At 36.5% G+C, this 23,890-nt stretch overlaps 1 protein-coding gene and 1 pseudogene across 3 annotated transcripts in view; one reads left to right on the top strand and one right to left on the bottom strand.

The window, feature by feature from the left end:
- Nucleotides 1–372: 372 nt before the first annotated feature.
- The window catches only part of NUP58 (nucleoporin 58), a 40,072-nt gene continuing 16,554 nt past the window's right edge, over nt 373–23,890 (top strand). The window contains exons 1-10 of one of the 2 annotated variants that reach the window (XM_081130330.1): nt 373–698; nt 5,323–5,465; nt 6,798–6,833; nt 9,497–9,646; nt 10,270–10,407; nt 12,778–12,888; nt 16,603–16,627; nt 17,836–17,901; nt 18,214–18,388; nt 22,437–22,516. In XM_081130330.1, coding sequence (XP_080986456.1) covers nt 592–698; nt 5,323–5,465; nt 6,798–6,833; nt 9,497–9,646; nt 10,270–10,407; nt 12,778–12,888; nt 16,603–16,627; nt 17,836–17,901; nt 18,214–18,388; nt 22,437–22,516 — 1,031 coding nt within the window. In that variant the 5' untranslated portion in view covers nt 373–591. The remainder of the gene's footprint in view (nt 699–5,322; nt 5,466–6,797; nt 6,834–9,496; nt 9,647–10,269; nt 10,408–12,777; nt 12,889–16,602; nt 16,628–17,835; nt 17,902–18,213; nt 18,389–22,436; nt 22,517–23,890) is intronic. The other variant, XM_081130331.1, reaches the window with a different exon arrangement.
- LOC308553561 (large ribosomal subunit protein uL22 pseudogene) lies at nt 23,161–23,718 on the bottom strand (annotated as a pseudogene). Its single transcript has one exon. The product of its transcript is annotated as a large ribosomal subunit protein uL22 pseudogene (transcript).

The following is a 23,890-nucleotide window of genomic DNA, read 5'->3' as shown; positions in this document are numbered from 1 at the left end:
TTTCCGAACTGTCAGGAAGCAGACACCCTCCTTGTTCTCCAATGGGTGGGCACCCACAGACTAAAAGCCACCTCTTTCCAGTAAGAGGGGATTGAAATGATCAATAGGGCCCTCCCAACGCTGGGATTCTGTGCTTCCTTTTTGGCAGTAGGCAAGGACATAAGCATCAATTGAGACACAACAGCCCTGGAATACAGATTACGTCAGCGTAGTTGCCGAAATAAAACTAAAACGGAGAAAAAGCTCGGTTTTGTTTGAACTCTGGGAGCCTACCTCCAGAGTACGCGGGGAGAGAACCCCACCGAGACCCAGGGTGCTTTGCGCGGCACTCCGACCCCACCCCCATCCCAGGGTTCCCTGCGCGGCGAGCTCACTTCCGGTGGGCTACGTGCGCGAGGCGAACGCTCGAACGAGCTTCTGCGTGGTGGTTCCGCCCACTTCGGCCTTGTTTTCGCGACATCTGGAATTTGAGGTTCCCGCCAGGTCCTGGCTGAGGCGGGGAGCGATGCTGCCAAGCCTGCCTCGGCTTTAAGGCGTGAAGAGCGTCCCAGACCCCTATCCGTGTGCTGACGGCGCTGAGCCCGGGCAGCCATGTCTACGGGGTTCTCTTTCGGGACTGGCACGCTGGGTTCCACCACCGTAGCCGCCGGCGGGACAGGCACAGGCGGCGGTTTCTCCTTCGGGACTGGGGCGTCTAGGTAACCGCACTTTCTCCCCTTCCTCTTTATTCCCGCTGGCTTTGTTCCTGTTCGGCCTGGAGAAAAATAATTGCCCCGCGCCAGCTTCGTTGGCTTCCCACTGGCCGCCCTGCCCGGGCCCTGCAGGCGGCCTGTTGCAGAGGAGGGTGGGTGGTCTCTGTGTTGTGAGGGCCCCAGAATCTACCGTGGTTCGGGCATTGTTCCTACGGAGTGAGGTCTGGCTGGATGAAAGGGCCAAGGATTTCACACCCGGGCCTTAGCTGTTTGTCAGTTGTAGGCACAGAATGAATGGTGAGCGAATGAATGAAATACAGCTTATTGTGGGGTTTTCGAAAAAGACAGTAGAAAAATTTAAGGACAAATAAAAGTTTTTCCCTGATAATGCAGGTTTTATTACAGGACGTGCGGTTTTAGACATTACAGGGCTTTGATGAGTTCTTTGCTAACGAGCTTTCAAGACTTTGTGCCTCATGGTACTCTAGCTGTCCTTCCCCCCCCCCCCCCCATAGGTGAGAACGTTGTGTTTTAATGACTCACTTTGTCTTTTAATTAAATTGCAAAATGTAGGTAACATATTCACCATTTCTGTGCAACCTGCTACACCGGTAACAAAAATTTGGCTAGCAGGAGTCCTGAAAGAGGCAATTGAAATAGGATCATTTTATTGATGACAGATTTAACCTTTAGAACTTAATATTTTGAAGGTAAAGGTGGGGTTTATTAAATTAAGATATGCGCATAGAAGGAGTTACAAGAAGCTTAAAGAATATGGTTGTAGATTAAAGAGGCAAAAATACCTTCAGCATTGTCTGTATTCAAAAAGGGGGTAGGACCACAGGCTATGCAGTCAAGTCAGAAATCTGAGACTATTTTCTATTTGCTTCATTTTCAGTGCTACCACCCTGTTGCAAGCTCTTGTCATTCCTAGAACACATTTATTGGACGTACTCCTATGCAGTAGGCTGTGTCTTAGGTGCTAAAATAAATAAGAGTCCTGCTCTCCTGAAGCTTACCTTCTTATGAAAATACTTAAGATTCCCACCAGGTTTTCAACCAGTGACTTTCCCATGTTAAATGAGAACTGTTCCCATCATCTACTTAATTAGTTCAATGAAATCTCAAAAGTCTTTTATGTTGATTTTTTTTTTTTTTTACTACACTATAGCCAGGTTGATATTTTTTAAAAATTCACATTGCCTCCCTTCAATGATTTTTCACTGTTATCACCCAGTTCAGGACCACAGATAAGTAACTGAAAGTTTCTCAGAAAGATACCCCTTACTTCGTATGATGCACATTGGTATTTTCTATTCTGTTGAATTTCATTTTTTAAAAATGCTTGTGATCTACTAGATTGATTTCATACCCTCTAATGGATCCTCATTTTAGTTTCAAAAACTGCTCTGACAACTTGGGCCCTTTCTCAGTTCCTCAGGTGGGCTTGGCCGAACCCCTTCTCATTTTAGGGTAGTTCCCCCTGCTTGGAATTCCCCTACTACCTCCTACCCCATGTTCCAAGCTAATACCTACGTTTGGGATTAAAAAGGTTACTTCCCCAGAGAGACTTTTTCTCACCTATCAACCTGGAGGAAGCGTACATCCTCATAGTACCCTGTATCATAGCACTGATTACAGTTTTAACAGTTCGTTATATATTTTTGTTGACTTACTGTCTGATCCAAGCAGTAGAATGTATGCTTCATGAGGGGGTCCTTTTCATACTGTTTTTCCAGTAGACACAGTGAAGCTCAACATATGTTTGTTGAAGGAATGAATGATTGAGTAATCTCTTTCTCCCACTGACTGGAAACTTCTGGAGGGCAGGGTCTTATTTACCATTTCATTCTTAGTTCTCAGTCCCTAAAACAGTGCCTGGGACATAAAAAGGGCTTTAATAAATACTGCTGAATGACCAAGTAAGTGAATTATCTATTGGTAATAAATTAGAAAATTTTGCACAGGTTTTAGAAAAGCTTGGATAAATGAACAAATGGAGAGAGTCTAACATCTCTCCGTTGGAATACTAATTTGGAGGCCTGACTGCCCCTACTGCCAGTTGGTAATTTGGTATCATTCTGGGAAAGTTACTCTCCAAGCCTCAGTTCCCACATTCGGAAAAGGAGTACAATAATTACCTCAGAGAGTTGTTGAATGAGATAAAGTAAAGCATGTAGAGAATGTAGCATCATATCTGGCACTTGCTAAATGCTCAATAAATGTTAGCTATTTTGTTACTAAGTTCACATTAAGGCAAGCTGAGAAAGTTAAAATAACAGTCCTGATCTGCTGGAGTCAACTTGGCTATTCTACAACACATTCTGTTGAGTCAGTGGTGGATAATACTGGGTTGAGGTCAGGTCTGGGGTAGCTTTTTGTTTTTCTTCAAGTAAGTAAATTTCTCTGCCAGAGACATTTCTGTTTTGCTTCTGTGATAGAGTAATACCATTTTGCTTTGATTTATGTCTTTGGTAATGTTTTTAATTATGAAGCACAATGTTTTAGTTATGAAGCACTTCATTGTTTCTTCAGTCAAGAAATTTTAAATACTTTAATTGTCTAAAATACATACTTTCGCTGTACATCTTTTGCATATTTATGGTATAGCAGTAAGAAAGGGATCACTGATTTGTTTGGCAGGAAGGGGAGCATAATAATCATTTTCTTAATTTGATATCATCAGAATATGCCAATAAAGTTCCTTTTAAACTCAGTTTATTAAGTGTTTAAAGATTTGTGCTCTGTCAGTGAGGACTTGCCCTGACAACCACACAGGCCTAGGTATCATTTTTAAGATCAGTGGTAAGCAAAGACACAATTAGTGTATGCCCTCTCCTTTTTCCTACTCAGAATTGACGACTGATTTCAAGTTCTACCTCCTTAGTTAAGTTCCTCCCTCCTCATAGCCCTCACAGTGATTTGCTGGCATAATACCATGTATATAATCTGTTTAGTAGAACTTATACGTGTCCCTGATGATAACAATAGTAACAACATCTATTGAGTGAAGTTAATTTGTCCTGCTTGATCTCTTAATTTTACAAAAGATCTTGTTAAATGGGCACTGTTATTTCCATTTTGCAGATGAGGAAACAGAGGCTCAAAAAGGTTAAGTAATATCACGTATGTATCAGCACAATGGGGAACTGGTACTGGAACCCAGCCACAAAGCTACTGCCTTCCCCTTAAATTGAAACTCCCCAAGCGTCAAGATTTTTAAAACTGACATTGAGTTCTCATGGTAATTAATGTCTGTTTAGAAGGTCAGGGAGAGAAGTGATGAAGATACATATATAGGATGAATGGGATTTCATAATTGCTATAATCTCTGTTAACTCGCCGGCATAATTTTTGAAGTATCAGGTGGTCAGGTTTTGTTTGTTTGTCTGATTTCATAATTTGTTCTCCTACCTATAGATAGCAAATTGGAGCCTCTGAGGCTTGATAAGGACAGTTGAAAAGTTGTTAACTTTGTTCTTATCACTTGTTATTAGTTGCTCTTTCAAAAACTCTGAAGAGGGTTTCTGCTGATGAACATAATCTTGGTAGGGGGTAATTTTGCTTTGCAGTTTACTCTTGCCAGGATATGTTCGTTCTTAGTATGTCGCCCTACTCTCCCTACCCCCAATTTTAGTGCTATTTTTGTGGCAAGATACCTACTTCCCCAATAAGTATGGTAATGTTGCAATAGAGAGGTGATAAAGACAGCTTAGAATACCTTTTCCATATCTGGGTATGTCCTACTTCTTTACATTAGTAGTTGGGAAGAACAAGTGAGTTTAGTAATGTGAACTGTAAACAAGTAATTCAAAAGGAAGATTATTTTCTTATGGCTATATATTTTTTTTTAACCCTCACGCGAGGATATTTTTTCCATCGCTTTTCAGAGAGAGAATGGAAGGGGCACAGAGAGAGAGATAGAAACATCCATGTGAAAGAGATACATCGATTGGTTGCCTTCTGTATGAGCCACCAAGGTAACGTGCCCTTGACTGGAGTTGAAACCGAGACTCTTTAGTCCAAAGGCTAATGCTCTAAACATTGAGCCACACCTGCTAGGACTTCTTATGGCTATTTAAAAAAAAAATTTTTTTTAAACATATCTTTATTGATTTCAGAGAGAGGAAAGGAGGGGGAGAGAGAGAGATAGAAACATCAATGATGAGAGAGTCTTCGATCGGCTGCCTACCCCGCAGCCCGGGCATGTGCCATGACCAGGAATCGAACCCGGATCACCTGGATCCACAGGTTGATGCTCAACCGCTGAGCCACGCCTGGCCGGGCTGGCTATTTTTAAATAGCTTGCTTTCAAGCAAAAACTGTTGAAAGCAGAATATGTGTGGTTCTGTTTGTGATTACTTGGGCTCTGAAGCCTTAATTGGTCTAGATTATGCTTTTCTTGAAGGTTGGTATTGTATTTTTTAAAGGCTAATTTTATATGTGGATTTATTTTTAAAGATAACTGAAAAATATTTAAACGTGGTTCAAATTATTAGTTCCTTTTGTATACTATGGAGATGTATTAGATATGTCAAATGAAAGAAAATAACCTTGAAGAGTTATTTTTCACTTTTCTTAAGTCAATATTGACTCTAGTGGACTTGATTTTGTGTTTTTTATAAACTAGCAACCCTTCTGTCGGCCTCAATTTTGGAGCTCTTGGAAGCACCGTGACTCCAGCAACTACATCTGCTTCTTCAAGTGGTTTTGGAACTGGGCTCTTTGGATCTAAACCTGCCACTGGGTTCACTCTAGGAGGAACAAATACAGGTGAGGAGGACTGTCACATTCTCAGAGAGTAGGTTTGGGATTTTATCCTTTTTCAGGCCTGTCCTGTATCTCCTCCATTTACAAGTATTGTCATTGATGGTAGGCCTAAAGTGGTTAATACTAAGATGAAAAGAAATACAGGGATGTGGAATTAAGGGCCAGTGACATGCCCATTCATTAGCTATGATCTACTTTTGTGTAAGGAAGGAAAAAACACATACATCTGAAGAATTAAGGAAATTATATCTCTTTAAATATAATGAATTAAAGTAATTTACATTTTTAGATTATATAATGCAGTGTTTTATCTTAATGAAGATTAAGTCAAGATTACCAATTTGGCCATTAATTAATTTATCGTATATGGGACAGTCAGCATCCTATTTTTGCTATAGCATTATAGTTTACATTCTTTTTTTTCCTTTTAATTTTCTTTTAAATCCTCACCTGAGGATATGCTTATTGATCTTTTTTAGAGAGAGGGGAAGGGAGAGAGAGAGAGCCATTTATGTGAGAGAGAACATAAGTTGGCTGCCTTCTACATGTGCCTCAACTGGGGATTGAACCTGCAACACAGGTATTTGCCCTCACCGGGAATTAAACCCTGAAACCTTTAGGTATACTGGAGGACTCTCCACCCAACTGAGCCACACTGGCCAGGTCTATAATTTACATTCTTAAGAGATGTTTTAAATTGAATTAAAACAATTGTTTCACTGGAAAAAGGGCAAGAGGCTAAAGGTTTCTGGTGGACGTTTGAATAATGAAAAGTGTGTCTTTTGTTTGTTTTTTAGTACTACAGGTATTTTGTTATTATAAGCTAAAAATATGTTTCACTGGAGTTGCTTCCTTGTTTATCCTTTATTCCCTACTCTCAGAGCTCTTGGTCTCTGTTACCACCTTTTGCATTGACCTTCCAGCATTAATTGCAAGCTTTGACAGTCACACTTAGAAAATGAAAGAACTGCAGGAGTAAATATGAGACCAGCCAGTGAGCTTCAGCTCTGTTTGCCAGGATTTTTTCTTTTGAGTAGCTTTTTTTCCTTTCTTGCCTAATTTTGTTATAAGCAATAATTGTTTTCGTTTTATAAGTCTTATTTACTAATTAGCCAAATTATATACAGCTTGTAATATGAAAATATGTAATATGCTATAGGAAGGATGTTTATATTAGTGGTTATGGTGGAAGAAGAAATTGTGTTATGTATTGGTCGTTAGCAGTGTTCTCATTCCCTGAGTGTGATTCTGTGATTCCAAGTCTTGCCTTGTGACAGACCAAAAGAATGCCATCTTCCACTGATGATTAAAGTTTATTTCTCTTTTTGTCTCCAGGAATAGCAACAGCTATAACTACAGGATTAACTCTGGGTAAGAACTTTTAAGGAAAGATCCCAGATCTGTGGGTTTTTTACTCTTTTTTCCTAATATCCTACAGAGCTGGGGTATAGAGGAAAGCATGTAAGAAACTGAATATTGATCACAGATGCTGACTTATCAAAGAATCTTTCATTAATCGAGTATTTTTTTTTCAGAGAGAGGAAGGAAGAGGGAGGGAGAGAGAGAGAGAGAAACATCAAGGATGAGAGAGTCATTGATCGGCTGCCTCCTGCACACCCCGTACTGGGGATGGAGCCCACAACCCGGCATGTGCCTTGACCGAGAATTGAACCATGATCTCCTGGATCCTAGGCCGATGCTCAACCGCTGAGCCACGCCCAGCCAGGCTATTCGAGTATTTTAAAAATACTTTTTTTTAATTAAAAAATTTCAGTCATTTGAGTCTTTTTAGTGGAAAAAACACCAAAGTATAGGCCAGAAGTCTTGGAATTAAGATCTGGTTATGCTTCTAATTAGTTGTGAGGCCTTAGACAGTCATTGAAATATCGGGCAGCTGCCCTAACTGGTTTGTTCACTGGTTAGAGCTTTGGCCTGCAGGTTTGATTCCAGTCAAGGGCACGTACCTCGGTTGCAGGCTCAATCTCCATCCCCAGTCAGATCTGGTGCAGGAAGCACAATTAATGTGTTTCTCTCTCTCCCTCCCTCTTCCACTCTCTGAAAAGCAATGGAAAAAATATCCTTAGGTGAGGGTTAAAAAAGAAAGAAATATCTGCCAGCTTTTAGTTATTTATAAAATGAGGTCATTGAACGATAACAGGTTATTGGATTCCCTTCCAGCTGAAAAACATCTTAGTTTTCTGTAGTGATATGCGGAAGGGAATGTGAATAACTAGGATTATAGCCTGCCTTGAATCTGGATAGCAGTAAGTAATGTGAAAGGAAATGAAAGGACATTGAGGAACCTCAGTTGAAATTAAATTAAAAATTGAAATAAAATGAAAGATTAGTGGACTCTATTCACTTGGCTGCTACTTCCTACTGTCAGTAGAAAACATATATTTACCACCAAAATTTAGGTCAGAGTTGGCTGTAAGGGCAAGCAATTAGATCTTCTTATTTCCTGAGATAATATAACTTATACATGATTTCAAAGCACTGTACTCTGGCAGGAACTTCCAGTTGTGGTAAAGTCAACCCAGAAGGATAATTTTTGGCTTTTTTTCCCTTAGTGCTTTTAGGAGAAGCCAAAATGTAGGCCATTCATACTTCTCCTCTTTTAAATTTTTGAGCAGCTACTACTTCCTAACTCTGTGGCATTAGGTATTCATACTACCTTGAACATTTAGTATTAGCTGTTGATGTCAGAACTGCTGAGTGCATGAGCAAGACAGTCTGTTGTGAGGTGAATGGAATAGGCAGGTATAATACTGTGTTCTTGCATAATCTCATCAGTGTTCTAACAAATGTATGAAAGGCACCAAGGAAGGCAGAGGAAGAAGAGAATAGTTCATTTTGGGGACAGGAAACATTCTAGACCGAGGAGTGGAAAGTGCAAAAGCCCAGGTATAAAAAGATCCAGGGAAATAGGAAAAAGATTTTGTTCTTGGGAGTTTAGGTTTCAGAGGGAGGAATGGTGGGGAGAGATTGGAGGAGCAGTGGGACCAGATGGGAAAGATGATTATGCCAACTCTTTAGACCCTATTTTAGAGACAGTGGAGAGCTAGTAGGAACCGTATATTGGGGGAATCACTAGAGTATTTTGTTGTTCTCTCTCTTTCTCCCTCCATGCCCCCTTTTTTTTTTAAAAAAAAATAAAGTAACATAATTTCAAGATTAGATTATAGGCTACAGGAGGCTGATAGCAGAGAAATAAATTAAGAGATTATCTTTGTAATAGTTCTTGAGAGAGAGGCGGTCTGAACTAAGGATGCTTGTATTCCTGGGATATCTGAAGTAGGATTGACAGGATTTGTGACTAAGAATGCAGTGGAGAGAAGGGTTGTCAAAGGTGATTGTGGTTTCTGCTGTAAGCAACTGAATTAAACACTGGGGGTTTAGGAAAGCTTTTTTAATAGGGAGAAATGTAGGAGTCCAGAGGGACGTTAAGGTAGAGCTAGACAATGCAGACTCAAGATGGATGTAGATTTAGATCATGTACATTAAAATTCTGAAAGTGGATGAGATCTTTTAGGAAGTAAGGGAGCAGGAAGTGAACCATAGGGAGTATCATTTGAGAAGTGAAGGAGATCTACAGAAGCAGACTAAAAGGAGCAGCACAACAAGGGATAGAAAGAATTCTGGGCACTGACAACACAGAAGCCAGAAGGAAGAGGATTTTAAGCAGTAGAGAATGGTCATTTATATAGTCTTGGAGAAGAGGGGCCATTTTTCTGCTGAGGATTAAGGAAAGGAAGGACAAATGCTATTTTAGGTCAATCTAGGGGTAAAACTAAAATTGAATTTCAATATTATCACATTGATTGAATTTTCTTTTGCTTTCTTAACTCACAGGACCATCTTTTCAGTATTCACCATGATTTGGCCCCAACTTTTATATTTTTCTCTCATACATACACAAGTACATCCTTGTTCTATCTACAAAAAGTAGGATCACTAACTTTTAGAGATCTTGATTGATTTGTATAGTACATACAGAGTATGATAAAATAAGGATTTTGTGTTTTTTTAAACAGGAACGCCAGCCACTACATCTGCATCTACAACAGGTTTCAGTTTAGGATTCAGTAAACCTGCAGCATCTGCCACACCATTTGCTCTGCCTATTACTTCTACCTCAGCTAGTAGTCTCACCCTTTCGTCTGCTCTGACATCAGCTCCAGCAGGTGAGGCAGAATGGGAAAAAGTCATATTTTATGGTTAAATTTTAACTATTTGGTTAGTGTACCTAGGTATCCACCTTTATTAAAGATAACTTCAATTTGGGGAAATTTTTACTTAAATCATTCAGCAGCTTTGACCTATTAAATACTGATTTATGTAAAAGTTCAGCATTGGGCACTAAAGCAGCAGAGTCCATCCTGGAAGTCAGTCTCTGTTTACAGAGAGCAAAGCAAGGGATGAGAGAAATAAAATGTAAAACCATTAATATATATGTATTTTGTTTTTAAGGAGCATTTTGGTGACAGTGTGAATAAAGAGTTTGCATAAACCTTGCCTGGCTTAAAGTCATTCAGATTTGAAGGTGGAGTTGGTGGCCTGAGCTGAAAACTCTATTACTGTGTGAAATCAGTTACCTGATACCATTCTTTCATTACCCAAAGTGTCTTTTTCCCCCGGTCACTGGTTTTCTCTTTATTCATAAGTATATATAATTTTCTCTTTATTGAGTATTTTTTTCCAAGAGCCAATTTTATCATGGCATCATTTTTTAAGAAAGTTTTGTATTTTTTATGATGTTCTAGAAACAGTGTTTCCTTTTGAAGGTTTACAATCTCACTTTTTATAGCATCCACAGGATTTACTCTGAATAATTTGGGTGGAACGACAGCCACAACTACAACTGCATCAACAGGCCTTTCTTTAGGGGGAGCCGTAGCTGGTTTGGGAGGTTCTCTTTTCCAGAGTACAAACACAGCAACATCAGGTAATTGATGGTACTTACTCTCCAGAAATAGTAAATATTTGTTTTTAAATTTACATTATTTTAGCATTTTGAGCAGATTGTGTTGTCTCATTAACTTGTATGGTTTTCTTTTAGTATGAAAATAATTATAATGTTTTTCACATATAATTGGACCCCTTAGCAATATTTTAGAAATAAATTTTCCTGTTTCTCATTATTGACTGACTAGACAAAGAAACGAAGAGGGGCCTGTTTGAGGGGTCAGTAGAGTTTCTAGTCTTTTTAATAAATAACAGTAGATCATTTAGTATCTACAGTCATTGTAAGACATCTTGACCTTTTAAGCCCTGGTTCTAGGAATGGCTTTCTATTATACATACCAGGAAGGGTATTAGCATGCTTTGAAGGCAAGAGTGTAAAATAGAACATTAAGTAACTTTATTATCATCAGGCAATACTAAAATATCAATTCATCTGGCAGTGACTACTGAATTAATATTTATACACCTCAGGTTGATTTCTCATTTCGTGCTTTTTTTAAAGGTAGCCTTATGTTAAGGATTCTGCAGATGTTTTGAATATTGGCTATAGCTAATGCCAATATAGGAAAGCCAGTGGGCCTTTGTGGGAGTGAGAAAAGCTTCCCATTTATTTGAAGAAGTTGTATAATTATCTCAAATAGCAATGTAATATCAAAAATTTCTGTGTACAGTTTACATATTAGGGTTAGTTGATACATGGTGAAATCACAGAATTTCTGATAACACTTAAATTAATTTATAATGGCTATTTCAGGAGTTTCACTGAGTACCTAGTACGTGTCTAACACTTTACTTGGGTGTGTGGAAGAGATAAAGGACTGTGACTTGATGATTTCTATTAAAGCTATAGTTCTTTTATGTACTCTATTCAAATACTAAATTTAATGGAGTAATTCTAAGTCAGTGGAAGGGACAAAAAGGAGTTGGTCAAGATAACCTGTAGAAATTTCTAGTATTCAAATTTCATTGATGTTTCAAATACTTTGTCATTATTGTGTAACTTTGTAGGCATTCAGAATGTCCTCTAATAACCAAATCACTAGATGACTATAACATTTTTTTGCAGGGTAAGTATTTAAACACCTCTCCCAAAGATTCCTATGCGAGTAAGACACAAAAATAACAGACAGGGGAGATAGAGGGTTGTTTTTGTGTCTCATTATTGAGTTTTTAGGTCTGTTTTGATTTTTCTTAGGCTCTTAACACAATATTCAATGCTTAATTTATGGTTATATTAACCTAAAGGGGCCATTGATTTTTTTTTTAAATTTAGTAAGTTATTTATTTAAAGTAAATACCATCTGTCTATAAAAAAACTCACAGTTGTGTCAGCTTGAGAATGTATGGATTCACAAGTATATATTAATGACTTAAAATTAACTAGCTCCTCTAATTCCTTTTGTCAGTGAGGTAGGATTTAAATAAATGAAGCCTACATTTAAAAAAATTTAAAAAATAATCTTTATTGATTTCAGAGAGAGGAAGGGAGAAGGAGAGAGAGAGAAACATCAATGATGAGAGAGTTATTGATCGGCTTCCTCCCTCATCCCCCTCTCCCCCCACTGGGGATCGAGCCAGCAACCTGGGCTTGTGCCCTGACCTGGAATCGAACTGTGATCTCATGGATTGTAGGTCGATGCTCAACCGCTGAGCCACACCTGCTGGGCAAATGAAGTCTACTTTTTTAAAAAAAAGTTTTTATGAAAAGAATTTGATAGTATGAAATTTTGATGATATTTGAACTATATGACTTCCAGTTATCAGTTCTTTAAGTTTCATTTATAGTAAAACTGTTTGCTTTATGTTACACTAAACACTTATAAATCATACTAGATAATTTATTTATTTTCCCCCAGCTTTATTGCGGTATAATTGACAAAGTTGTAAGATTTTTTAAATGTATGTGATTTGATAGATATATACATTGTAAAATTTTACATTAACTCCACCTATCTAGTTAATTAATACATTTAGTACTAGATTATTTTAAAAGTATATAATTCCAAACCATGATTGAAAGACAAGATATATTCACCTGAAAACATACTAAAACTGCTTTGGTAGATAGGGTTTACAAACAAAATTGAATGTTCACATACATCGAATTAACAGATGTATTCTGACCCTTTTAATAAAGAAAAATAACATTATCCAAACTACATATATTATTGAATCCAAGCAAGACTATCAGTCTTTATTTAGAGTGTGCTCTAGACTTGTTATTTTCCTAAATCACGTATGAAGAAAATTTGGGATCCAACTTAAAAGCATTTGATTGTTTTGGTCAGAAGAAGAAATCATTATAAAGACTTCCAGTGAGCTTTATAAATGATCTTTGGCTTATTTGTAGGTCTTGGACAGAATGCGTTAAGCTTGACTTTGGGAACCACAGCAGCTACTTCAACTACAGGCAATGAAGGCCTTGGTGGTATAGATTTTAGTAGCTCATCAGATAAAAAGAGTAAGTAATGTCATTAAAATTTTATCTTCTAACAGTCCTGTGAGGGAACTTAAAGGCCTATGTCTGGAAGATCATTAGTTATATATTCAGTAGTAAAGTTTTTACTTTTAAGTTTGTTTGCATTTTATCAGTTTTGTGTTTTGCATTTAAGATTTTATTTTTGTAGAAAATTGAGATTTGTATGTGCCTATGTCTTATGTAGCTATCTTAAGGTATGTATTAATATATATTTTTTATTTGGGATCATGACACATATTGTTTGAAACCTGTTTTTTCTCATGTAATGTGAAGTATTTGTCGATGTCAGTAATTTGTTAAAAATATTTTAATGCTGCTTAATATTAATCTTGTGAATGGATATATCAATTTAGTCAGCCATCATCCAATTGTTAGTGTTTATTTCCATTTCTTTTGCTCTGGGAAGTATCACTGTACTGAGCATCTTTATAGAGAGAGTCAAGGTACTATTGTAATTTAGTGTCAACTCTGGAACTAAATTGCCTGGGTTCAAATTATGGTGGCTCAGTGGTTGAGCGTCGACCTAGGATCCAGGCTATCGGGGTTCGATTCCTGGTCAGGGCACATGCCCGGGTTGCGGGCTCGATCAATGACTCTCTCGTCATTGATCCTTCTATCTCTCTCTCTCCCTCTCCTTTCCTCTCTCTGAAATCAATAAAGATATATTTAAAAAAAAAAAAAATTATGGCTCAACTATTTACAAGTTTTGTGACCTTATTCAAGTTATTTATCCTCTCTGTGCTTTAGTTTTTTGTTTGTTTGTTTGTTTGTTTTTATCTATAAATGGGGGGAACTAATAGTGCCTACTTTGTAGGGTTAGTTTGAGAATTACTATTTGTAAAATCTTAGCAGAGCCAGGAGCATAATAAATACTGTCTAGGTGTTTGCTTTTATTATATATTTTGTTCATGTTTTGGTTATTTCTCTAGGGCAGATACCTAGAAATTGAATCACTGGCTTAGAGACAGGGACATTTTGGAAACTCTTGGTATATGTTTTGAAATTGCTTTCAGAAAGGTTTTACCAATTTGTTTACTCACCAGCAAGTATGAAAATGCTCTTCTTGCTGTGCTCTTGCCATGTTGAACATTCCTTTTAAAAATTTGCTGAAGTCATTTTGAAAAGTTTTTTATTGTTGTTGGTTCTGTGTATGATTTCTTATTTTGTTTTGTTTCTACTTCTGATGAAAGAGTATATACATACATATTGCATTGAATCTCTCAGAACTTAGAATGAGATGTAGTGGATGAAGGTGTAAAATAGTCAGTGCCCATGTATCTGTATAAGAATTTTTGAAATTGAACATGGGTTTTTTTCTAAGGAGATACTATTTATTCTAGGGTGAATTACTATCCTAGAAGTTTGTAAAATCCTTTTAAACTTACACAATTTGGGTTTATTTCTCTTTGAATGAAAATTTATTAATTTCTAAACACAGGGTCCTATCTCTTGTTTTTATGTAGTAGTCTTTATAGCAATTCCATCATTAGAAAAATATCCTTAGATGTTTTAGCAATTTATTTTTTTACTCAGTTGGAGAAGCCTGGTACCCTTTTATTTTAAGCATCAGACTACTTGTCTCTTCATTATAATTGCTTTTAGGCTCCGTGTGAAAGAGCAGATTGAAGCAAAGGAGTGAAAAATGTAAGGCATTAATCTCCTTCCCCCAGTCCTATTTTTATACATATTGTACCTTAGCTAGAGTTGAGCAAAAGGAACCCATAGAATAAATGCACATGTCTACATGACCACATCCCAGTTCCCTCTAATCTGTTATATGTGTCAAGGCAGTCAAGAGATTTCTTTTTTTCTTTTTTCTCTTCTAGTAGCTATATTGGTATGGACCAGTAGTATCAGTGGGCTTTAATCAGATGAAGAGTGGTAGGGAACAGCATTCTATGAAGAGGGGGCAGCATGGAGGGAGGCCTAGAGATGAGAATGATCTTAGCCCCTTTGAAGAACTGCTGGAAGGCCAATGTAGCTGCAGAACAGAAAGATTCAGATTCCAGAGATCACAAAAGGCCTTGTATGCCACATTAGAGTTTTGTGTGGCTCAGTTGGTTGAACTATTTGAAAAAAAATTAAATCCCTACTTTATATTACTGTGTCTCATCAAATCTAAGGTACTATTTATAGAACATGGGCGCCAATTTCAGAAATGTCAAAGGAGAGAAAAAAAATCTTAGAATCAATAAAATACGGAAAAATTGCAGTTGGATTAAAGAGGCAAACAAAAAGAAACCCCATGTACAGAGATAAAAGATAAATGACAAATTTGAAGTAAAATACTTGATTTCTAGATGCTGCTTTTTCCACATTTTAGTGTCTCTGAAATCAAGATGTATCTTATAAGGATCTAGTTTTAGAAAGAGATATGAAATATGATATATATGAGACAAAGAATTAATTTGCTTAATGTCAAAATAGCTCGTAGAAGTCAACAAGAGAAATACCTCAAGAATGTACAAAGAACATAAAAAGGTAGTTCACAAAAGGAAAAATGCACTTGTCTAACATTTGAAATAAATGTTTTACTTCATTTAGCATTGTTAGGAATATGAATTAAGATTATATGCCCAATCAGTATGGCTCAGTGGTTGAGCTTCGACCCATGAACCTGGAGGTCAAGGTTCGATTCCCAGTCAGGGCACATGCCCGGGTTGCATGCTCAATCCTGGGGGTAGGGGGGTTGCATGCAGGAGGCAGCCGATCAATTATTCTCTCTCATCATTGATGTTTTCTCTCTCTCCTTTCCTCCCTCTGAAATCAATAAAAACATATTTTTTTAAAAAAGATTATAATGAAGTTGCATTTTTCACCTGCATACTATCAATGATTTTTTTTTAAATGTGTTCATTGTTGTTGAGGGTGTGATGGAAAAGGTACTTTTATCTTATTCCTAGTAGATGGGAAGGTAAGTTGGGTCAGTTGTTCTAAGGGATCAGTTTGGCAATATGTCAAAGGCCTTCCCTGGCATACTCTGACCTATAAATTCCTCTTCTTGGAATACAAATCAAGTAGTGCACAAGTATTTGTAGATCTAGACATTCATTGCAGCAGCATTACTTCTACAGTAAATGCTAATATGCTAAAAAAGGGTTGGGCATAAAGGTTATGATACAGATACATCATCTATGGACTCAGGTTATTTAAATTCATTTTAATTGACATGGAAAATATTCACAACATGCTGAGAAATATGTTAAAATATAACTTATGGGAATCCTGATTGACTGTATTTCCTATGTTGCAATCTACATCTCTGTGACTTCTGTAACCACCAATTTGTACTGCTTAATCTCTTTACCTTTTTCACCCAGCTCTGCACCCCCCTCCTCCCCTCTGACAACTGTCAGTCTGTTCTCTGTACCTATGAGTCTGTTTCTATATTATTTTATTCTTTAGATTCCACATATAAGTGAAATCATATGGTGTTTGTCCTCTCTCTCTTATTAAGGAAAATTCTTGCCCTTGAAAGAAATAGATGCAAATCAGATACATAATTGTTTATATGTACATAAACATGTCTCCATAACTTGCTGTGTTTGGAGCTTTTGACAAGTCATGATGTTTAAAGGGCAGTCTAAGAAATGCTTAACAGTTTCTATTTATACTGTGGTTTCCATTCATTTAAAACTTGTATTTGTAGTACATTGTTAAATAACCTATTTTTACACAGTTTCTTGAATTTTCTAGGTGATAAAACAGGAACAAGACCAGAGTAAGTTTACAATTTAACTTTTAAAATATTTTAATTAAAGAGTTTTATTTATTAAATTGTAGGCAAATGGTATGGTTGGAAGTACATGGTACCATGTAGTCATTTAGAAGAAAAAATTTTTAATCAGTCTTTGTCAAAAATAAACATATGCTCTAAAAGATTATGAAAGGTCAAATTTTTAATTTTTAATCATTAAGAATATTTATAATCAGTTCTTTCTAGGAAGTGGTATGCTTTTCTTTTCCCCAAATAATGCAAATATATGTGTGTATTTTTTAACTTATTAAATATTGAAAAATTCATGGAACTTTACTTCTGAAGCACCTTTTTCATACATAAATGAAAATATGTGTGTGTGTGTGTGTGTGTGTGTGTGTGTGTATACCTTTTATATATAAATTACTATGCCAGTACCATTTGTTTCCCAAAGATGAAGAATAATAATGGCCCCTGTATACATCATATATATGTTTGAAGATTATTATTATTTTTATATTTTCTCACCTAATTTGTATTATGTTAAAGCATTTGTAAAGTAGGTGATCAAGTTCACTCTTCCCAAATATCTTGCGTGTATTTTAGTCCTGTGACATAAATGAGGAAGCTGAAAGAGACTGAGATTTGCCTTGGGTGATTATCCAGGAAATAGCAACGAGATTGAAGTCTTAACTCATAATTCCGTTGTAGCCTGCCAAATTTCACTTATTCTTGACTTCATTAGATATTTATGATTCCTTTAAGCTATTCCTAGGTCGTCTTTGTTGAAGAACAAATTGAAGTTTAAAAATAATAAAGTAAAATATTGTGAACATCCCATGAGAATTTTTATAGACTCTCTTTAATGAATGCGTTCACATTTTGAACTGAATAAAATTCACTCATAGAATTTTTGAGCCAGGGAGAACTTAGTTCAATATGTCGTGCAGTCTGTGGTATTTTCTCATTTTCCCCCCGTAAACATTAAGTCAAATGCATTTATATAGATGCCAATCTTTTTAGGAAAGGAATCTCTACATCAGATGAATTGTTAGTTATGTTATAGGTCAGGAAATTTATTGTTCTTTATAAAGAACTTTGAAATCATCCAAGAAAGCTATAAATGGGGAATATTTGCTTTATTTTCTTATATCTTAACACATTCTAGTAAAGCTCAGCTGTCACCTTTTTATAATCTCAGTGATTTAATACATCTGTGATATTTTTCTTAGGGATAGTAAAGCACTGAAGGATGAAAATCTACCTCCTGTCATCTGCCAGGATGTTGACAATCTCCAGTAAGTGAGTCAAGTATAATTGGATATAGTATACTTGAATGCCAGAATATATTTTAGGGGGAACATCTCTTCCTCCTAAACATTTTAACTTGGGTTAATACTTTAATGTTTTTAGAAATTAGGGTGAAAGCAGAACAACAGGAATTAAAATTCTGTAGCTGCATTTTTGTAAAAAAAAGCATATGAACTATAGATGAATTTTTAGTTTTTCCTTAAGATACTTGGACTCTGACCAACCTATTGTAAATGTACTTTTTTTTCCTATAGGAAACGAAAGGTGTATTTTTAAAAAACTCTTTTTTTATTTTTAAGGAAATTTGTGAAGGAACAAAAACAGGTCCAAGAAGAAATTAGTAGAATGTCTTCAAAAGCAATGCTTAAAGTACAAGAAGATATTAAAGCTCTAAAGCAGCTTCTGTCATTGGCTGCCAGTGGATTACAGAGAAACACTCTCAACATTGACAAACTGAAAATAGAAACTGCTCAGGTAAACTACTTTACAGTCATTTTATCATATGGTTTTTAGGGGGGGATTTTTTTTTTCCAAATGGAAATAGGATTTTTTTTTTAATTATAAAGTTTAATGCAGACATACTATAAGAAAATCATATAGCTCATATACTTTTAAATTGCTATATTAATAATAATAGTTACTCGTTTTTATTTGGTGTTTACTATGGATGGGGCAGTGTTCTAAGCAATTTATATGTTATTTACCCTAAACTGGGGTTTTAAATAGTAGCCTTATGTGGTAGCTACTATTATTAACTTCATTATATAAACTAGAAAAAAGGCGGAGAGCTTTGTTAATAAGTGGGAGAGCTTGGATTCAGACCCTGGTAATCGAACTCTAGAGCTTATCTACTATTTTGTTTCATAAAAGTGCCAGCAGGCATAATTGTTATACAAGAGGAAAACAGTGAGACAGGAAAATACATCTTTTTAATCTGTCAGTTATTAAATAAAAATTATAGGCATTATAGATATTAAATTCTACTCATGGCCCGACCGGGTGTGGCTCAGCGGTTGAGCGTCGACCTGGGATCCAGGCGATCGGGGTTCGATTCCCAGTCAGGGCACATGCCCGGGTTGTGGGCTTGATCAATGACTCTCTCATCATTGGTGTTTCTATCTCTCTCTCCCTCTCCTTTCCTCTCTCTGAAATCAATAAAGATATATTTTAAAAAATAATAAATAAGTAAATAAATTCTACTTATGACTTGCTAGTGTTAGGTCTTAGTTAATAAAAATGATATTGAGGCTAATATCTTCTGTTACTCATGTCTACTTGTTTTTTGTCCCTATGCTGTAATATACACAATATATAGAGGTTGGCAAAAGTAGGTTTATAGTTCTCAGTGTGCGTAGCACAGTTTATTCTTGTATTATTTATTATTAATTATTGCATTATTTATTTGTATTATAAGTAAGCCTAACTTTGCCCACCCCTGTATATAAAAGATATAATAATGTAGTTTTTTTTTCAATCCTCACCTGATGACATCCTTAAAGAGAGGAAGGGGGGGGGGGGAGAGAGAGAGAGAGAGAGAAACATTGATTGATTACCTTCCATATGTGCCTTTACTAGGGATGAAACTGGGCAACCTTTGGTGCATAGGAGGATGCTCAACCAATGGACCTACTCAAGCTGGGCATTGTAGTTTTTTAATGTGGGCTTATCGGAGAGCTATGCTCTTCATAAATGAAGTGATAATATTTTAAGTAAAAAAAAATTTTTTTGTTGTTATCCTCACCTGAGGATATTTTTTCCAGAGAGAGTGGGAGAGGGGCCAGCCGGAGAGAGAGAGAGAAACATTGATGTGAGAGAGAGACGTAGACTGGTTGCCTCCTGCACACTCCCTCACAGGGTGCGGAAAGTGAACCCGAAACCCAGGTGCATGCCCTTGACCTGGAATCCAACCTGTGACCCTGCAGTGCGCAGGCCCACGTGCTAACCACTGAGCATCACCAGCCAGGACTTAAGTAAAAATTGTAAAGGTACTTATATATCTTTATTTTATATTCAAATATCATTAACATACTTGTTTCAGGTGTACAACATAGTGATTTAATATTTGTATATATTGCAAAGTGATCACCAAAATAAGTCTAGTTAACATCCATTGTCACAAATAGTTAAAAAATGTTTTTCACTTTGTGATGAGAACTTTTAAGATCTACTCTCTGAGCAACTTTCAGATAGACAGTATAGTATTTGTAACTGTAGTCACCGTGCTGTACTTTTCCAGGACTTATTTTATAACTGGGAGTTTGTACCAGCTTATGTGTCTTTAAGCTAACTATTGGAAAATACTTTGTGATGTTTTTAATAAAAAATGTGTTACTAAAATAGCTGTTGTAAACTGTGATGTTTAAAGGGGGTTCAAAGGCTTTATTTTCTGCTTTCAGATTTCCTACACACAAATTCTTTGATTAAATATGAAAAGTAGTCCCGATGTTTCCTTCCCACTTATTCATCTTTTATATATCATCAGATATGTACTTTCTGGGAGAAGGAAAATGTTAGTTATGCTTTTAGACTGGAGAATGTTTAGACTCTGATTAAACAGTACATGAAATTGTGAAATATGAAATTATATGGAAAAGCTCATTAGCAAACTAATAGAGGAGGCAAACTTAAGAGAAATGAATGCTATAATGGGGTGATTCCATTTACAAATTTGTGGAATACCTGTTACATACCATACTTGTTAATATCATGTCTTTTGGAGATAAAAAGACAACTACAAAGGAACTGAAAGTCTAGTGGGGTGAATGAAATAATAAAAGATTGGGTAGAGTATAAAGGTAGCAAATGAAGATATGAGTCAAAGAAAATTTTCTTAAGGAAAAAAAATTATCTGTGTTGAGTTTAGAAAATTTTATAGGAAATAACAAAGAAATTTGATCTAAGATTATTCTTATTTCCAATATACAGGAATTAGCGTTCTACCTGCAGTCTAGTGAATTACCAATTGAAAAAAATGACCCAGCTCCATTAGTGAAGTGTAGTTATCAATTTTATTTAAACCAAAACTTTTTCTTCAGAGAAAGCTTTTCTAGGAAATATAAGCAATCCTGAGGTGAAGAACAGTGTTGTGATTGTGTAGATCAGAACCTTACGGAAGCAAAATCTTTTATGTATATCACTTTTTGGAGGTACATAACTCAAGTGTTTAAATAAGTAGGGTGGTTAAAGTTTTTTGAGGGTAGGGTGAGTGCCAGGTTGTTTGTTGAAGTCATTGCTGAGTCCGTGCATTCAGTGGACATTTTTAAGTATCTGTTATACACAGCACTTCAACAGTTATTTGGGATCAAAACAATATTCTAGGGCGAGTGAGTTAAATCCATTAGGTAGTATGTTTCAGTACAAGGCATGATGAGGCACGAAGAGCTCAAGTGGGCACTTTCTTTATCTGTCCAGAGTCGGATACTTTTGTGTTGGTTCTTGAAACATACTTAGGTGTTCCTCAGGCTGGCAGGAAGGAAGGGTAACAAACAGAATGGAGGCATGAAGTAGACATGTTTGAGGATCTGCAAGCAGTTTACTAGTAGGAGCACTGAGTATGAGTCTGGGCTTGACTGGAGTCAGTGCTTAGAGAAGAAGTAGACAGGGGTTAGAGTTTGAATAGTCCAGACCTCTCTGGGGCATTTGTACTGGAGTCAGATAGGATGGAAGCTTGAGCTGAAGAATGAAAAGGAGATGGGAAGAACAGAGACTTAACAGTTGGGAAATAAAGTGAGGACTAGAGGTTGCTACAGGGAATATAAAGGTTATGGTAATATACTTTTTTTAAATAAGGGAAACAAGTTGAAAAAGCAGTGAAATGATAGGAATGTGAAATGTAAGGGGTTAAAACAGAATATCAGCCTTGAAAAACAGTTGACTAGAAAATTGAAATGGTATTGAGGAACAAAGGCCATTTAAGAATGGTTGAGTGTGTACATAGGCTTTAAAAAAATTGGGCTGCCTAGGTTCAATTCTTAGGTCTTTGAATTACATGGCCTTGGGCAAATTACTTAATGTCTCTAACTCCATTTTTACATCTGTGAATAGGGTAACATTTATCTATATTGTATGGTTATTACTGAGTATTAACCATGATAAATAAGGCCTTCGACATAGTGCCTGGTATATAGTAAGTACCCAGCATGTTAATTGCCATCATCAGCCTCAACATTATTACTACCTTGCTTTTTTTACAATAGTGTTTTCTACATTTATATTAAAGGTTTTTAAATAGTAGCACAGTCTTTCACTGTGGATGAATTAACTTCATGAGTCCCACAGAAATTCATCATCTTGAAAATAGATCAGCAGCTCATTATAAATTTATCATAAAGTTTGTTAAAAGTGTTTGTTGTCTTTGGAAAGAGGTTTTAGTGACTTTAAATCAGCTTCATCCATACTATGTTCTCACAGCATGAACTTCCAAGAATGACATTGTTTGAAGTTTCAAACCAGAGATAGTTGGTATTTTTAACCTAACTTTTAACTGGCCCTTTGTTTTTTTCTTAAACCTGTGGTATATTAGGAGTTAAAGAATGCTGAAATAGCTTTAAGAACCCAGAAAACACCACCTGGACTCCAACATGAAAATGCAGCTCCTGCTGAGTAAGTTATTGGAATTTTTAAAACAAGTGTTTCTTTGAACTTTAAAAACAGAACAGTAAAAACAATATCCAGGCTAAGAATTTTTACTTTACTATGTAGCAAGCTGGGTTAATAGGTACTTTACATGGAGCTTTTCATTTAATTCTCATTATAACCCTAAGAGGGTAGTTTATTATCTTCATTTTATTGATAGGTAAGTCAAAGCTAAGAACTGAGCTTTTAACTATTATGCCATTACACTTCATTTGCATGTTACCTGTGTGGTTTATTCCTTTTTTTTTAAAGTAGAAATTTATGTTTTACCCATTAGGACTTTTTTTTTTAATTCCTCACCTGAGGATATTTTTTCCATTGCCTTTCAGAGAGTGGAAGGGGGGGAGAGAGAGAAAGAGAGAGGGAGGAAGGGAGGGACACCAATGTAAGAGAGAGACATCCATTGGTTCCCTCCTGTATGCACCCTGACTGGGGCCAGGGATTGAGCCTGCAACCGAGGTATGTGCCTTTGGCCAGAATCAAACCCGAGACCCTTCAGTCCGCAGGCCAACGCTCTAACCACTGAGCAAGACCGGCTAGGGCAGTACCTATAATTTAAAAATAATTTTTTGATAGTCCCATTCTTTCTTTTACTTTTATTAGTATTTATTTTATGTTGAATTTTCTCCCATAAGTTTCTGTTTCTTCAGTTTCTTCTGGGATACCTTTGTCTTCTGTGCAACCTCCTCTCCTGGTTTAGGAACCATCTGCTCTTTTATGGAAGGATCTTCTCAGTGTGGCAGGGAGAGCTCCTGTGTGGGCTGATCTGCCCATGAGCTCTGTAAGTTCCATGCTGCATCTCGGGAGCTTTGTTCACCTGGATGTGCTTAATGACCAGAGAATCTGCATCTAAACCCTTAAGTTCAGCATTGCTCTCTGCATTTTTAAGCATATGCAGCAAAAATTCAGCACTCTTTTTTGGCCACTGACCCTGTGTGCAGCCCCACTGTTTTGCCTGGGCCCACCTACCAACCACCATTATAACAATGGAATGGCACACATCCCTTCTATAAAGTGACATCTTTCAGATACTTGGTGGCTTTTCAAATATGCATACCCTTGATGGCCTGGACAGTTTCACAAGTGTTCTTAAAGTGAACACAAAGATTTGAACCTCTTGATTTGCATGATTTTGTGGCGTTTTCGGGGTCAAGTGAATAGTGAACCATTTTCACAGGTTACCTCTGGCTGTTTTCAGGAAGAACGATAGTCCCTTTCTTAAACAGTGCATATGAAATGCAGTTTAATTCTTTTACTTACTTGCATAGCTCTTATTTACATAGGTAATAAATCTTTAGAAAGAAAAATTAGAAAATGTAGGTAAGTAAAATAATTTTTTTT

The sequence above is a fragment of the Miniopterus schreibersii genome (assembly GCF_964146895.1).
Source record: "Miniopterus schreibersii genome assembly, chromosome: 2".
NCBI classification, from domain to species: domain Eukaryota; kingdom Metazoa; phylum Chordata; class Mammalia; order Chiroptera; family Miniopteridae; genus Miniopterus; species Miniopterus schreibersii.
Note: the sequence above shows the minus strand (reverse complement) of the source record. Positions and strands in the feature narration are given on the sequence as shown.